General features: G+C 43.7%; 2 protein-coding genes across 2 annotated transcripts in view; both read left to right on the plus strand.

Moving 5' to 3' along the window:
- Window positions 1–18,307, plus strand: part of LOC144698562 (uncharacterized) — a 1,040,782-nt gene that overhangs the window by 143,821 nt on the left and 878,654 nt on the right. The gene's annotated exons all lie outside the window — the stretch shown is intronic.
- Window positions 15,557–18,307, plus strand: part of LOC144698309 (uncharacterized) — a 77,194-nt gene continuing 74,443 nt past the window's right edge. The window contains exon 1 of the mRNA XM_078570268.1: window positions 15,557–16,263. Coding sequence (XP_078426394.1) covers window positions 15,557–16,263 — 707 coding nt within the window. The remainder of the gene's footprint in view (window positions 16,264–18,307) is intronic.

Genomic DNA, 18,307 nt, shown 5'->3' on the forward strand with positions numbered 1-18,307 from the left:
GTATGTTGGGAATGGTTTTCTAGAGCAGTATGTTGCGGAGCTGACTCGAGGACAGGCTATTTTAGATCTAGCATTATGTAATAAAAAAGGACTAATTAATAATCTTGTTGTAAAAGAACCTTGAGGAGCGAGTGAACACAATATTATAGTATTTTATACTATGTTTGAAAATCAAGTAGTTCACTCTGAAGCAAGGGTGTTAAAGTTGAATAAAGGAAATTATGAAGGCTTGAGGGACAAATTGACTGAGATAGAATGTGAAAATACATTAAAATGTACAGAGGCAATGGATAGTCTTCAAAGAATTATTACATGGCTTACAGCACATACACCTTCCTTCAAGGTGCAAAATCCCCAAAAAGTCAGTCAACCGTGGCTGACAAAGGAAGTTAAGGATGGTATAAGATTTAAAGATAAGGCTTATAAAGTTTCCAGAAGTGGGAGTAAACCTAAGGATTGGGAGGCTTTTAAGATACAACAAATGAAGACCAGGAAACTGGTAAAGAAAGGGAGAATAGCATATGAATGCAATCTAGAGAAAAGATAAAAACAGACTCTAAAAGCTGCTTTAGGCAAATGTGGGTCCATTGCATGCAGAGTCGGGGAAATAGAGAAAGGGCAGAGAAGCTAAATGATAATTCTGAGTCTACCTTCACCGGGGAAGATACAAGAAATCTCCCAGGTTTAGAGACCCAAGGGAGTAGGGAGAATAACGAGTTGAAGGAAATTAATATCAGTAAGAATGGGATTGAAATCACTGGGACCTGACATATTAATTAGCAAAATATACCCACATGGGATAGGAGGCAATACACTGACATGGATTAAGGATTGGCGAACAGGCAGAAAACAGAGAGTAGGAATAAACGGGTAATTCTCGTGTTGGTAAGCTGTGATTAGTGGGGTACCACAAGGATCAGTACTTGCGTCCCAGTTGATCACAATATATATTAACGATTTGGATGTGGGGACCAAATGTAATCCTTCCAAGTTCGCAGATGATACAAAGCGAGGTGGGAATGTGTTGTGAGGTAGATGTAAAGCAGCTATGGGAGGATTTGACTTAGTGAGTGGGCAAGAACATGGCAGATGGAATATATTGTGGAAAAATGGCAGAAGGAACTAACGTTCAGATTATTTCCTAAATGATAAGAGATGAGAAAGTGTAGATATACAAAGGGACCTGGGTGTCCTTGTCCATAAGTCGCTGAAGGCTAACATGCAGATGCAGCAAGCTATTCGGAAGGCTAGTGCAATGTTAGCTTTTGCCACAAGAGGATTTGAGTACAGGAGTAGTAAAGTCTTGCTTCAATTGTTTAGAATCTTGTTTAGACCGCACCTGGAGTGGTGTGTGCAGTTTTGGTCACCTTGTCTCAGAAGGATATTATTGCCATAGAGGGAGTGCAATGTAAGTTCACAGGCTTGTTCCGGGGATGGTGGGACTGTCTTCTGAAGAGAGATTGGGCAAATTCACCCCCCTTAATCAGTACATATTTCACATCTCCACCTCCTTTTAGATCTGAAGAAGGGTTTTACAGACTCGAAACATTGTCTCTGTCTCTCTCTCCGCAGATGCTTTCAGACCTGCTGTGTTTTTCCAGCATTTTTTGTTTTCGTTCCCCTGTTCCTATGTCTGCGGTGGATCCCCCTCTCCCAGGCCTGGGCTTCCATGTGGTGTTCTGAATGATGACAGTATTAACCTTCTCCCTAACCTGTCCTAACCCTTCTGCCCGTTCATTTATTGAAACCAGGAATTCTACTTGTTCTAATGGTGACTTTCCCTGCTTGGCTAGTCATTCCTTGAAGTGAGCCCTTGAATTATTTGTACGTTGTTTTATCATGTTCCCACATTTCAGTAACAAATGTTGAAATGTCTGCTCCACACCCACAGGGTTTCATCTGTTTAAAGTCACAAACAGAAAGGTCCAGTTTTCTCCTGGAGTTTGAGACAAATCAGCTTTCAGAATGATGCAGAGTTTCAGCCAATGAGGTAGATCCGAGATCAGCCCCGCCCATCATTCACTCTGATTGGCTGGAGGAGCAGCTGCTCCCATTCGGTCATCCAGCCCCGCCCACTCCTCCGTCACTGCTGGAAAAACTCAGCAGATCTGACATCATCTGTGGAATGAAAATAAACAATTAATGTTTCGAGTCCGTGTGACTCACTGTTTTGTTCTCTCTCCACAGATGCTGTTAGACCTACTGAGTTTTTCCAGCATTTTCTGCTTTTGTTTCAGAATTCCAACATCCGCAGTATTTTGCTTTTACTTTAAAGTTGTGAAGTCACCTGAGCCAAATGAGATGCTCCCAAGGATACTGGGAGAACTGGATTAACAGAAATTTCCTCCAATTAAATATTGAGAAGACGAAAGCCATTGTCTTCAGTCCTCGCGACAAACTCCACTCCATAGTCACTGGCTCCGTCCCTCTACCTTGCTGGGAGTTGGAGCAGAGCGGGCCTGTGGGAGATACTCGGGAGATGAGAAGCGCCTATAAATACAGACTGGGGATTTTAATGAGGAACGTCTATAAATACAGAGTGGGGTTTTGAGTGAGGTGTGCCTATAATAACAGACCGGGGATTTGAGAGAGGAACGTCTATAAATACAGACCGGGGTTTTGAGTGAGGAACACCTATAAATACAGACCGGGGATTTGAGTGAGGAGCATCTATAAATACAGACCGGGTATTTGAGTGAGGAGTGTCTATAAATACAGACCTGGGATTTGAGTGAGGAGTGTCTATAAGTACAGACCGGGGATTTGAGTGAGGAGCGTCTATAAATACAGACCGGGGATTTGAGTGAGGAGCGTCTATAAAAACAGACCGGGGATTTGAATGCGGAACATCTATAAATACAGACGGGGGATTTGAGTGAGGAGTGTCTATAAAAACAGACCGGGGGATTTGAGTGAGGAGTGTCTATAAATACAGACCGGGGATTTGAGTGAGGGACGCCTATAAATACAGACCGGGGATTTGAGTGAGGAATGCCTATAAATACAGACCAGGTATTTGAGTGAGGAACGTCTATAAATACAGACTGGGGATTTGAGTGAGGAGCGTCTATAATTACAGACTGGGGATTTGAGTGAGGAGCATCTATAAATACAGGCCAGGGATTTGAGTGAGGAACGCCTGTAAATACACACCGGGGATTTGAGTGAGGAGCATCTATAAATACAGACTGGGGATTTGAGTGAGGAACATCTATAAATACAGACGGGGGATTTGAGTGAGGAGCGTCTATAAAAACAGACCGGGGAATTTGAGTGAGGAGTGTCTATAAATACAGACGGGGGATTTGAGTGAGGAATGCCTATAAATACAGACCGGGGATTTGAGTGAGGAACATCTATAAATACGGACTGGGGATTTGAGTGAGGAGCATCTATAAATACAGACTGGGGATTTGAATGAGGAGCGTCTATAATTACAGACCGGGGATTTGAGTGAGGAGCGTCTATAAATACAGACCAGGGATTTGAGTGAGGAAAGCCTATAAATACAGACCGGGGATTTGAGTGAGGAGCGTCTATAAATACAGATTGGGGATTTGAATGAGGAACACCTATAAATACAGACGGGGGATTTGAGTGAGGAACGTCTATAAATACAGTCGGGGGATTTGAGTGAGGAACGTCTATAAATACAGATGGGGTATTTGAGTGAGGAACATCTATAAACACAGACGGGGGATTTGAGTGAGGAACGTCTATAAATACATACGGGGGATTTGAGTGAGGAATGGGCTGTTTCACTTTTGCAGCTGCTGTGAGGCAGCAGGAGTGGGGGGAAAAGAGGCAACTGTGATGTCACAGGAAGCTGATACATTGATTGGTCGGTAAGTGCTCAGTCTAAGGGACAGTGTGTGAGAAACCAGCTTAGGACAGGCGAGTTCAGGTAGATCTATAAATAAAAATAACTTTACAATAATAAACCAAAATATGAAAACATTAAAATTCAAATAAAACAACAAAGATTTTAAACAAGCAATAAAATAGAGTTACTTAAATAAACATCTAATACACATCCCTCGTAGTTAAGAAGCATATAATCTTTAGTTGTCAGTGATACTAGCATTCAGTAAACACAGTAAATTGTAGCATACATAGGAAGAAAGTAATTAAAGTAAATTAACTAAATAACATAAGTGAGAATGGTAGGACAGTGGTTATGTTGCAGCTGTGAGATGTGGGAGCTTTTGGACGCCAAGGCGATCCATGACAAACACGTCTGCAGGAAGTGTAAGCAGCTTGAGGAATTCTGGATCAGGATAATTGATCTGGAAACTGAACTGCAGACACTGTGCAACATAAGGGAGGGGGAGAAATACCTGGATACTTTGTTCCAGAAGACAGTCACACCTCTTAGAAGAGGGTCATCTGTTTGATCAGCAATGAGGGACAGGAGGATGTGACTGTCAGTGAGGCAGGTAATGGGACTGAACAGGCAGTAGTGGAGGAGCCTCAGACTTTGCAAGTGTCAAACAGGTTTGAGATGCTCACAACCTGTGTGATGAAAGCGAAATGTGCAAGGTGGACGAGCTGGCTGGCCATGACTCTGTGGTACAGGAAGCCATTCACGCAGGGGGAGCAAAAAGGAATGTAGTGGTAGTAAGGAATAGTATAGTGAGGGCATTGACACTGTTTTCTGCAGCAAAAAGTGAGAGTCCAGACGGTTGTGTTGCCTGCCCGGTGCCAGGGTTCGGGACATCTGCTCAGGGCTGGATAGGGACTTGCAATGGGAGGGGGAGAATCCAGTTGTCGTGGTCCATGTATGTACCAATGACACAGGTAGAACTAGGAAAGAGGTTCTCTAAAGTCAGTATGAGGAGCTAGGTACCAAATTATGTAGCAGAAACTCAAAGATAATAATCTCTGGATTATTACCTGAGCCACGTGCAAATTGGCATTGGGCAAATAAGATTAGCGAGACCAATGCGTGGCTCAAAGATTGGTGTGGGAGAACTGGGTTCTGGTTTGTGGGGCACTGGTATCAGTGCTGGGGAGAGTGGGGGCTGGACCGTTGGGTTGGTTTACACCTGAACCTGAATCTGAGCTGGGATGGGTGTCCTCACAAATCACATAGCTAGGGAAGTAGAGAGGGCTTTAAACTAAACAAGAGCGGTGAGGGATCAAGCTTGGGTAGAGGTAGCAATTCAAGGTGCAGAGACAAGACAGAAGAGCCAAATAGTAACATGAGAAATTAGGTCAGAGAATGGCAGGAAAGGACTGAGAGAAAAAGCGTAAGAATAAATCAACAGTCAAGACTAGATGTTACAACGGTAGCACAAAGACAAGACTGAAGGCTCTCTATCTGAATGCACATAGCATTCAAAACAAAGTAAATGAATTGATGACCCACACAGAAGTAAATAAATATGATCTGATAGTAATTATGGAGATGTGGCTGCAGGAAAACTAAGATTGGGTCCTTAATATTGAGGAGTACATGACATTCAAGGAGAATAGGAAGCTAGGTAAAGGTGGAGGGGTTGCATTGTTAATTAAAGAGGGCATTGGTGCAATAGTTAGAGATGACCTTGGATCAGGAGATCAGGATGTAGAATCGGTTTGGGTGCAGATGAGGAATAGTAGGGGAAAAATAGTCATTAATGGGAGTGGTTGACGGGCCCCTAACAGCAGCCATAGTGTAGGACAAAGTATTCAAGAGAAAATATTGTGTGCTTGTGATAAAGGGATGGCAATAATCATGGGTGATTTTAATCTACATGTTAACTGGAAAAATCAGATTGGCAGTAATAGCCTGGATGAGGAATTCTTAGAATGCTTTTGAGATAGTTTCTTAGAGCAGCATGTTCAGGAGCCAATCAGAGAGCAGGTTATATTTGACTTGGTATTGTGTAATGTAACAGGATTAATTAATGACCTCAGAGTAAGGGCACTGCTAGGTAGCAGCGAGCACAATATGGTTGAATTTTACATCCAGTTTGAAAGGGAGAAGAGTGGGTCAAAGAATAGTATCTTAAACTTAAATAAGGGCAACTATGTGGGGATGAAAGCTGAGCTAGCTGATGTGAACTGAGAAACTAAGCTAGAGGATAGATGAATAGAGAAGCAGTGGCAGACATTTAAGGGGATATTTCAAAGTATTCAGAATGAGTACATCTTGACCATGAAGAAAAATTATAAGGGGAGGACCCACCATCTGTGGTTAACTTAAGAAGTTAAGGAAAGCATCAAGCTTAAGGAAAAAGCATACAACTCCGCAAAGATGAGCAGCAGGACAGATGATTGGACAGAATATAAAGAACAGTCGAAAATGGCTAAAAGGTTAATCAGGAGAAAGAAATTAGAGTGTGAGAGGAAGTTTGCTAGAAATGTAAAAATGGATAGCAAGTGTTTCTACAGGTGCTTAAAAAGGAAAAGAGTGAGCAAAGTGAGTGTTGGTCCTCTAGAGGCTGACAGTGGGGAGTTAATAGTAGATGAGGAAATGGTGGAAGAAATGAACAATATTTTGCTTCTGTGTTCAATATAGAGGATACAGAAAACATTCCAGTAATAGCTGCAAATCAGAAGGTGACAGGAGAAAGGAACTTGGTGAAATTGAAATCACTGGGGAAATAGTACTGAGCTAATTGAAGGAGCTGCAGATGTCAAGTCTCTGGGACCCAATGAACTACATCCTAGGGTCTCAAAAGAGGCGGCTAATGCGGTAGTCGGTGCGCTGGTGTTAAATTTCCAAAATTCGCTCGATTCTGGAAAGGTTCCATCAGATTGGAAAGCAGCAAATATAACCCCTCTATTCAAGAAGGGAGGGAAGCAGAAAACGGGAAACTATAGGGCAGTTAGCTTGACGTCTGTCATGGGGAAGTTATCAGAATCATTCATTAAGGAGGTTTTAGCTGGGCACTTAGAAGAGCTCAAGGCAATCGGGAAGAGTCAGCATGGTTTTGTGAAAGGAAAATCATGTTTAACCAACTGATTGGAGTTTTTTTGAAGGAGTAACATGCGCAATGGATAAAGGGGAGCCTGTAGACGTACTGGACTTGGATTTCCAGAAGGCATTTGAGAAGGTGCCACATCAAAGATTATTACGGAAAATAAAAGCGCATGGTGTAGGGGGTAACTTATTAGCATGCATAGGAGATTGGCTGGCTGGCAGAAAGCAGAGAGTATGTGTAAATGGGTCTTTTTCTGATTGGCAGGATGTGATGAATGGAGTCCCACAGGGGTCTGTATTGGGGCCTCAACTTTTTAAGATTTACATCAATGACTTAGATGAGGGGAGTGAAGACGTGGTAGCTAAATTGGCAGATGGCACAAAGATAGGTAGAAAAGTATGTTGTGAAGAGGACATGAGGAGGTTGCAGATGGATGTAGATAGGTTGAATGAGTGGACAAAGATCTGGCAAATGGAGTGAAATGTGGGAAAATGTGAAGTTGGTCACTTTGGCAGGAAGAACAAAAAAGCAGAGTATTGCTTAAATGGAGAATGGCTGCATAATTCTGAAGTGCAGAGGGAACTAGGTGTTCTAGTAAATGAATCACAAAAAGTTTGTATGCATGTACAGCAAGTAATTAATAAGGCTAATGGAATGCTATCCTTTGTTACGAGAGGGGTTGAACATAAAAGTAAGGATGTTATGCTTCAGTTATACAGGACTGCACCTTGAATACTGTGTGCGGTTTTGGTCTCCTTATTAAAGGAAGGATATAAATGCATTGGAGGTGGTTCAATGGATGTTCACACCTGGAATGAGTGGGCTGTCTGTTGAGGAAAGGTTGGACAGACTGGGCTTGTTTCCACTGGAGTTTAGAAGAGGGAGGAGTGATTTGATTGAAGTATACAAGATCCTGAACGGCCTTGACAAGGTGGATGTGGAAAGGATGTTTCCTCTTGTGGGTGAGTCCAGAACTAGGGGGGCACCGTTTCAAATTAAGGGGTCGCCCTTTTAGGACAGAGATAAGGAGAATTTTTTTCACTCAGAGGATTGTACGACTTTGGAACTCTCTGCCTCAGAAGGCGGTGGAGGCGCGATCATTGAATATTTTTAAGACACAGGATCTAGGTAGATAGATTCTTGTTAGGCAAGGGAATCAAAGGTTATCAAGGTTAGATGGAAATGTGGAAATTCAAACACAAGAAGATCAGCCATGATCTTATTGAATGGCATAACAAACTTGAGAGGCCAAATGGTCTGCTCCCGTTCCTATTCCATATGTTCTTATGGTGTCTCTCCAGTGTGAATTCGCTGGTGTGTTCGCAGCCTGGATGACTCAGTGAATTATTTTCCACATTTGGAGCAGGTCTCATGTGGGATGGCTGAGTGAATCCCTTCCCACACTCGGAGCAGGTGAACGGCCACTCCCCAGTGTGACTGTGTCGATGGCTTTCCAGCTGGGATGGGTAATTGAATCCTTTCCCACAGTCCTCACATTTCAACAGTTTTTCCATGGTTCAAGTGTCCCTGTGTCTCTCCAGGTTTGATGATCATTTGAATCTTTGTCCACACATAGAACACGTGTACAATTTCCCCCTGCTGTGAATGGTGTGATGTTATTTCAGGCTGTGTAACTGGTTAAAGCTCTTTCCACTGTCAGTTCACTGGAACACTCTCATTCGGGTGTGTGTGTGTCTTGGTGCTTTTCCAGTCACACTGATGTTTGAAATCTTTTCCCACAGACAGAACAGACAAATATTTCTCCTTCCACATTCAAAGATGATAGTATTCACGTCCTGATGAATTGAGTGACTGTCAGATCTTGATGTGATGTTTAGTTTGAGATCCCCCTCTGTAAATCCACCCCTTCCGATACCCTGTAAAAGGAGTTTACAAAAGTGATCACTGTAAGAACAGGATAGAAATTCAGAGCAGACAATTCTCAATTCTATGGAACATTACTTCCTGTCTTCTTCTCCCAAAGCTGCAAATCGCTGTCCCACACACTCTCCCTCCTCCCTGTGCTGAAGCCAAACAGAGTTTTGGATAATTCTTCCTGTATCTTTTTAACAAATTTGTCCAACTGAAGATAACAATATGTTTGATCATTCTATTCAGTCATTACTCATGACCAAATCATTAATCTGAAACCCCCTGTCCGACCATACAGAATAGCAGATGTTAACATTGTGTCCAGTGTGGAGATTTAATGAGTGATTGTGAAGATGGTTTCTCCAAACCTCCCAGGGTTTCCTTCCTTCCTTCCTTCCTTCTCTCCCTCTCTAACTAAGTTAAACCCGGGATCAGTCTCATGATCCATTCTGGTTACTGCTTCTCTTCCTGATGACTATTTAACTCCAATTAAACACTGAGAAGACTGAAGACACTGTTTTCAGTCCCTGCTCCAATCTCTGGATACCAACTCCATCCTTCTCCATGGGAACAGTCTGAGATTAAACCAGTCTGTTCATAACCTCGGTGTTACATTTGATCTCAGTCTGTGCCATCACTAAGATCGCCTCTGCAACATCATCCGCCCTCACCCCGTCTCAGTGCATCTGCTGCTGAAGCCCTAATCACTGCCGTTGTTACCTCCAGACTTGAATGACTATCCCAACACACTCCTGGCTGGTCTCCCACATTCTACTCTCCGTAAACGTGAAGCCATCCAAAAGTCTGCTGTCCATGTCTTCACTCGTAGCAAATCCTGTTCCTCTATCACCCATTTGCTTCCTGACCTGCCTTGGATCCCGGTCAAGCAACAGCTTGATTTTAAAATTCTCATCCTTGTTTTCAAATCCCTCCATGGCCTCACCCTTCCTTATCTCTGTAATCTCCTCCGCCCCACAACCCTCCAAGATATCTGCACTGCTCAAATTCTGGAATCTTGTACATTCTCCATTTTAATCGCTCCAGCATTAAGACCTTGCCTTAAGTTCCCTCATTCCCAAACTCTGAAATTGTCCACCTGCACCACTCCCTCTGTCGACCACATTTTTCCCCTTTAAGACACTTGAGTATTGCTAAAAAAAAGAGACATTCTGTCAAAACCTTTTCTCTTGTACTCATCAGGACAGATGCAAGAACATCAAATTTCAAAGATTATCAGTCGGGCTCATAATGTGGCTCACTTATGCTTGCTAGAAGATACATATATTCATACACAGGGAACTGCCTTCTGCAGACAGAAGGGACATGTCCAGGGATGGGGCCGTTTGTTGAATTAAACAAAAGCATGGAGGATGATAGCTCTTTGGTGCATTCTCCATGGTGATGCTTTGACCAATCAGAGCTGACTGGCCAAACCAGTCAACACCCTTTCCTTGTGCAGCATAAATTGTTGTTCGCTGAGAAATTTGTTTTTTTTGCATCTGTCCAGAGGAGTGCAACATGAAATATCAGCAATATGTCTCCCTTTTTCAGCAATGTTTAAATTCTGTACTGCTGAGTGACTATGGGTTTATAATTCTATTGTTGCTGATCTAAAACTCCTGGTGAACACACATTTTTTGAACGTCTCCCTCGGGCTGTTGCTCATTGTTCCCGTCAGGATGGCGGCTGCGCATGCGCCCTGTAGCACATTGGCCAATCAAGATGGCCCACATTGCCCCTATAATGATGGCGGCCGATAACTCGGGCCTTTCTCCCACAGCTCCGAGCAAACCCAGGACCGGCGGCTCCTTATTGAGGGTTTGGGGCCGACACCGTGAGTTTATGAAGCTTCCAAATTCACCCGTCAGCCCTATCTCTGTTCACGGGTTCTGTATTCGCACTCGGCCTTTGTTAAACCCGCATTTTAAATCCGCTGGCTGGAGCTCCCTTACTGCCTGTCTCCACGGACTGCGCATGTTCCGACTCCAAATGATTGGCGGCAGCTCCGGACCAATAGGAAGAATGGGGGGGGTTGGATGACCGAGCAGGAGCAGCAGGTCCTCCAGCCAATCGGAGTGAGAGGGGCGGAGCCTGTTGGGAGTGGAGCATGCGCAGTGTGGGCGGGGGACCAGGATGAAGACGGTAGAATTTTTTTACAATAATTGATATAGATTTTTCTTTTCCCACCTATTTCCATTATTTTTAAATGTATTTCCATCCATTGTTTTATCTCTACCTTTTAGCCTATTTCACTTCCTTCTCCCCCACCCCCACTAGGGCTCTCTGTACCTTGCTCGTCCTGCTTTCTACCCTTAATTAGCACATTCCTTAGATAATATCACCACCTTCAACACCTCTTTGACCTTTTGTCTGTGACATCTTTTGGTTATCACCACCTATCACTGGCCCTCTATCCAGCTTTACTTGTCCCACCCCCCCTTAAACCAGCTTATATTTCACCTCTCTTCTATTTTTACTTGGTTCTGTTGAAGAGTTATATGGACTCGAGACGTTAACTGTGTTCCTCTCCGCAGATGCTGTCAGACCTGCTGAGCTTTTCCAGGTATTTTTGTTTTTGTTGCGGTGGAATTTAAAGTCCAGCGGGTGAGAAAGGGCCGAGTGCAGGAGAGGAATGGAGCCGGAGGGTGGACTGGGAGGGTTCACACACACCCGGTGTAGGACTCCAAACCCGGATTAGAAACTCCCGGAGCCCAGTTTATACCGAGTGTTTGGAAACTCCTTCTACAGGGGGTTAGAAGGGGAGGATTTACACACAGCAAACTCCAACTCAGAGAAATATTTGTCTCTTTGGACTGTCCTGCTGAAACACATTGAATTCTCACTGGCGAGAGGCTGTTCAGTTGCTCACAGTGTGGTAAGAGGTTCAGGACATCATCCCACCTGCTGGGACACCATTCACACTGACAAGAGACCTTTTAATTTAAGTGTGAGAAGTCCTTTAAAAGGCATGAGGAACCCTGCGGGGAAATTTGCTAGTGCTGTCGGTGGGCTCTTAAACTAATTTGGCATGGGGGTGGGATACTGAGTGGAGGTATAGTAGGGGGTGATGTACATACAAGTATATAAGAAAAAAACAAGTCAGTCTGGAAGGCAGGGTGTACATAGTCAAGTTAAGGCACAAGGCAACATGGTAAGGCTGGATGACATTTATTTTAATGTAAGGAGTGTTGTGAGTAAGGCAGATGAGTTGCAGATGCTGATTAACACATGGGGATATGATATCATTGCTATCACGGCGACATGGCTGAGGGAGGGGCAGGACTGGCAGCTCAATATTCTGAGCTATAGAATCTTCAGGTGAGACAGGAAGGGGGCAGAGGTTGTAAAAGAGATGGTGGTGTCACAATATTGATCAAGGAGTCAATTACTGCAGTGAGGAGGGATGGTATCTTAGAAGGTTCCTTAAATCAGGCCGTATAGGTAGAACTTAAAAACAGAAAGGGGGCAATCACATTGTTGTGAGCATACTATAGACCCCCAAACAATCAGGGAGAGATAGAAGAGCAGATATGTAGGCAAATCTCAGAAGTGTTAAAATAATAGGGTAATAATAATCGGGGATTTCAACTTCCCCAATATTAACTGGGATAGACAAAGTGTGAAAGACTTTGAGGTGGCAGAATTCTTCAAATGTATCCAGGCGAGATTTTGAAGCCAGCACATAGAAAGTCCTACAAGAGAGGTGCTGGACCTATTAGAGAACAAAGCTGGGCAAGTTGTAGAAGTATCAGTGGGGGAGCAGTTCAGTGATAATGACCATAACTCAGTAAGATTTAAGTAGTTATGGAAAAGGACGAAGATGGATAGAAAATAAGGGTTTTGAATTGGGGAAGGCCAATTTCAATATGATAAGACAGGACCTGGCCAATGTGGACTGGGAGCAGCTACTTGTAGGAAAATCAACATCAGAGCAGTGGGAGTCATTCAAAAAGGAAATAGTGAGAGTACAGGGCCAACATTTTACCACAAAGGACCAACAAGTCCAGAGAAACTGGGATGTTGAGGAATTGACAGGATTAGATAAGGGGGGAAAAAAAGGGAAGCTTATGGTACATACCGAGGGCTTAAAACAGCAGGAGCCCTTGATGGGTACAGAACGTGTAGGGGGTTAAAGAAGAAATTAGGAAAGCGAAGAGGGGGCATGAAAAACACAGCTGGGTGAAATAAGTTAAAATCCAAAGGCATTTTATAAGTATATTCAGGGCAAGAGGATAACCAGGGAGAGATTAGGGGCCATCAGGGACCAAAATGGCAATCTGTGTGAGGAGCTGAAGATGTAGATGAGGTTTTAAATGAGTACTTTGCATCTGTATTAACTATACAGAAGGACGATGTAGGTATAGAAATCAGGGAGGGGGACTGTGATATACTTGAACAAATGAGTATTGAGAGGGAGGAGGTATTAGCGGTTTTATTGGGCCTTAAAAGTCTATTAATCCCCAGGCCCAGATGAGATGTATCGCAGGTGCTGTGGGAGGCAAGGGAGGAGCTTTCAGGGGCCCTGACATTAATTTTCAAATCCTCTCTGGCCACAGGAGAAGTACCAGAGGACTGGAGGACAGCTAATGTGGTATCATTATTAAAGAAGAATGGTGGGGATAAACCAGGGAGCTAATAGGCCAGTGAGTCCAACATCACTGGTAGGGAAACTTTTGGAAACGTTCTGAGGGACAGAATTAATCCCCATGAGGAGAGGCAAGAATTAATCAAGGATAGTCAGCATGGCTTTGTCGGTGAGAGATCATGTCTAACAAATTTGATTGAATTTTTCGAGGAGGTGACGAGGTGTGTAGATGAGGGTAGTTCAATTGATGTAGTCCACATGGAATTCTCTAAGGCTTTTGACAAGGTCTGGCATGGGAGACAGGTCCAGAAGGTAAGAGCCCATGTGATCCAGGGCAATTTGGCAAATTGGATCCAGAATTAGCTCAGTGTCAGGAGGCAGAGGGTGATGGTCAAAGGTTGTTTTGTGACTGGAAGCCTGTGTCCAGTGGCGTACTGCAGGGTTTGGTGCTGGGTCCCTTGTTGTTCTTCGTGGACATTAATGATGTAGACATGAATGTAGGAGGTATGATCAGTAAGTTCACAGGTAACACAAAAAAATCACTAGTGTGGTAAATAGCGAGGAGGAAACCCTTAGACATATAGACAGGCTGGTCAGATGGGCAGAACAGTGGAAAATGGAATTTAATGCCAAAAAGTGTGAGGTGATGCATTTTTGGAGGACTAACTGGACCAGGGAGTACATGATGAATGGTAGGACCCGAGGAAGTACAGAACCTTGGTGTGCATGTCCATAGATCCTTGAACATAAGAACATAAGAACTAGGAGCAGGAGTGGGCAATTCAGCCCCTCGAGCCTGCCCCACCATTCATTATGATCATGGCTGATCTCATTTTGGCCTCAACTCCAATTTCCCTCCCTCTCCCCATAACCTTTCAACCCATTACTAATTAAGTCCGTGTGGTGAAGGTGCTCGCACAATGCCGGTAGGTAAGGAGCTACAGGTTATTCACCCAGTGATGAGGAAGGGACATTGATATATCTCCAAATCAACAACAACAATTTGTGTTTATATCGCACATTTATTGTTATATAGTTTAGCAAGACATTTCACAGAAATGTTAGAAACCAAGGAGATACTCGGGCAGGTGGCCAATAATTTGGTCAAAGAGGTCGGTCTGAAGGAATATCTTAAAGGAAGCAAATGAGGGAGAGAGGCGGAGAGGTTTAGGGAGGGAATTCTAGAGTCTTGGAAACTGACAGAATGGCAACCAGTGATGGAATTATAAAAATCAGTTATTATCGAATTCAAGAAGAGCAGATATCTCGGGGGGATTGTGAGGCTGGAGGAGGTTACAGAGATAGGAATGATCACAACCATGGAGGAAAACAAGGATGAGAATGTGAAAATTTAGGTGCTGCTTAAATGAGTGCCTTCAAATCATTTGTATAGTTTGTGAATGGCTGTGGGCCAAGCACTGATCCTTGCAGTATCCCACAAAAACAGCCTGTCATCCTGAAAATGAGACATTTATTCCGACTCTCTGTTTTCTGTCTTTTCACCAATTCTCAAACTATAACAGGATATTACCCCAATCCCATGCACTTGAATTCTGTTTATCGACATCCTGTGCTTTGTTTAGTAACCTTCTCTCTCTGTCTCTCCCACTCCTCTCTCTCTTTCTCTCTCTGTCACATTGAATTCTCCAGCCCAGCGAGTTGTGGATGCTCCATCATTGAATATATTTCCGGCTGAGATGGACAGATTTTTGGTCTCTCAGGGAGTCGAGGGATATGGGGAGTGGGTGGGAAAGTGGAGTTGAAGCCCAAGATCAGCCACGATCGTATTGAATGGTGGAGCAGGCTCGGCAGGGTGTTAGGACTTCTCTTGTTCCTATTTCGTATGTTCTTGTAGAGGCCAGAGTCTTGTGTAGGCCCAGACCGGGTGGCAGGTTCCCTCCCCTGAAGGACATTAGTGAACCAGTTGGGTTTTTATGACGATCCAGCAGTTTTCATGGTCACTTTTTCCCAGTGCCGGCCCCACAAATTCCCAGATTCATTCAGCTCAATTTCACAACCTGCCTTTGTGTTTTTGTGGGTTCTCTCTCACTCCCCTTTTCCTGTTTTAAATCAATTCCACAGGGGATTAGAGGGGGAGGATTTGCATTCGGGAAACTGAAACCAAACATCACATCAGGATCTGATGGATTCGCTTAATTTATCTTAAACTGAGTATCTTCAGATTTTGAACATGGAAGGAAAAAGCACCGTTCACAGTGGGGAGAAACCGTACACGTGTTCTGTGTGTGGACGAGGCTTCATCCAATCATCTGACCTGACGGAGCATAAATGCAGTCACAATGGAGAGAAACCATGGAAATGTGGGGACTGTGGGAAGAGATTCAAATCCCCATTGGAACTGGGAACTCATTGGTGCACTCACACTGGGGAGAGACCATTCACTTGCTCTGAGCGTGGGAAGGGATTCACTCAATTAGCCAACCTCATGGGACACCAGCAAGTTAACACAAATGAGAGACCTTTTAAATGCCCACAGTGTGAGACGTGCTTCAAAAGTTCTGTGGAACTAAAGTCCCATCAATGTTTTCACAATGATGAGAGACCGTTCAGGTGCTCTCACTGTGGGACTGGGTTCAGGCAATCATCTCATCTCATCGCACACCAGCGAGTCCACACTGGAGAGAGACCGTTCACCTGCTCCGAATGTGGGAAGGGATTCAGTCAGTCATCCGGCCTGCTGCTGCACCAGACAGTTCACACTGGAGAGAGGCCATTTACCTGCTCCGAATGTGGGAAGGGATTCAGTCAGTCATCTGACCGGCTAAGACACCAGAGAGTTCACGCTGGAGAGAGGCCATTTACCTGCTCCGAATGTGGGAAGGGATTCAGTCAGTCATCCGGCCTGCTGAGACACCAGAGAGTTCACACTGGAGAGAGGCCATTTACCTGCTCCGTATGTGGGAAGGGATTCAGTCAGTCATCCCACCGGCTAAGACACCAGCAAGTTCACAAGTAACTGTTGTGATGGGATTTTGCTCTTAATAACATTCAGGACTGAAGTATGTTCATTATAGTGTGTTTCTGTAGACATTAATAAACTCCAGCCCGCTTTGATAAAAGTCAAATAAATCAGCATTGTGTTAAACACAATGCGTTGAACCTTTTTACTATTTTTAACAAGATATTTGCTTTTTGATGTTAATAAACTCCAGCTCAGTTACAGATTCTGTATAAAATTGGAATAAATCAGCTTTGCGATGAACAGTTGAGTTGTTTTGATATTTCTAGCACAAGTTAGTTCCTTTTGAAGGGCTCTCCCTCTCCCCTGTCTCCTCCATCCTCACCTCCAGCAACAAGTGTGAGGAGCTCATGGAGCTTCCTTGTCACTAAGATTGAGACAATCTGATCAGCTGCCTCTGCTGTTTCCCTCCCCTCCACTAGCCCACTGGGACAAACTATCTCTAAAGATCCCCCTTGTCCGAGCCTGAACTCGTGATTAAATGACAAAGGGGATGATGGTGCAAGGCAGCATTGGGTGATAATGAGACAAGGAAATAAACTAATGGGACAAGTGGAGAAACAACACAGGCCCAGAGGAGGGATAAATGGTAAAAGAAGAACCATTACCAGCACCTACTGTCAGAAAAAATGGGAGCAGTGGTTATGATCTGAAATTGTCAAAATGAATGTTGAGCCCAGAAGGATGTAAAGTGTCCAATGAAAGATGGGCTGCTGTTCCTCGAGCTTCCATTGAGCTTCATTGGAACAGTGCAGGAGGCCGAGGTCAAAGTGGGAGTGGGTGGAGATTAAACTGGTAAATGACCAGAACCTCAGGGTCACACTTGGAGACTGAAAGGCGATGTTCCACAAAGCAGTTACCCAATTGGGATTTAATCTCCTCAATGTAGAGAAAACCGCACTGTGGTCAGTGAATAGACAATACTGAATAGCAAGAAGTACCAGTAAATCACTGTGCCCCTTGGAAAGTGTTTGGGGCCCTGGAATGTGGGAAGGGAGGAGGTGGACGGGTGCTGCTGCATCTGCTGTGCTTGAATGGAAATGATTCACAGTGATGTTCATAAGAACACAAGAAATAGGAGCAGGGTTGGACCAAAAGGCCCCTTGAGCCTGCTCCACCATTAAATGTTCTTCCAGCTCAACTTCACTTTCCCATCCTATCACCATATCCCTTAGTGCCCAAATATTTATGGATTTCCATCTTGAACATATCAAGATGGAGAACAACAGACTCAGTGCAACTATTAATCTGGGAAATGCACAAACAAGGTGCATGTGAATTACAAATTCACCTCTTCACTGCTTGGTAATCATGTAAAATGAGCTTTACACTGGCCCCATGCTGAAATCTAGTCATTCTCTGACAGGTATTCTTAATGGCATAATTAGCTAATTTAAAATGAAAAATACCCTCTGCTTCACTGTAAGGCTGAGAGACAACTTTGTAATTGATTCATAATGTCACAGACTGGCTCATTAGATCTGCTCATTTCATCTAATCTTATTTTCAGCTAATGGGAGAATGGCTGAAACAGGGGATGGTGAATAACAGCTCGAAACCACAGTCCCCTCTCCCACTGCCATAATGATCCTTACAACATACAGGAATTTGGGACAATGTGACTTTGATGCTCAGATTATCTCTGCCTCCATATTATAGGAAGGAGCGAAGTAATGGGGATGGTGCAAAAAAGATTTACTGGAATGATGCCAGAATTGGAAAATATGTCAAATTCACAAAGATTTAACAGATTGAAAAGTTTTTCTCTGGAAAAGAAAGTGAGGGATGACTTGACTAAGGCCTTTAAGATAATGAAAGGGGTTGACAGAGTAGACAAGTGGAAGAGTTTTCCACTTGTAGATGGTTGAGAATAAATATACGTTAGTCATCAATAAATCTATGCACAATTCATATGCAACTTCTTCAATCAAAGATAAAAGCAGAAAATCATGGAAATACTCA

The sequence above is a fragment of the Cetorhinus maximus genome, chromosome 23, assembly GCF_964194155.1.
Source record: "Cetorhinus maximus chromosome 23, sCetMax3.hap1.1, whole genome shotgun sequence".
Taxonomy (NCBI): domain Eukaryota; kingdom Metazoa; phylum Chordata; class Chondrichthyes; order Lamniformes; family Cetorhinidae; genus Cetorhinus; species Cetorhinus maximus.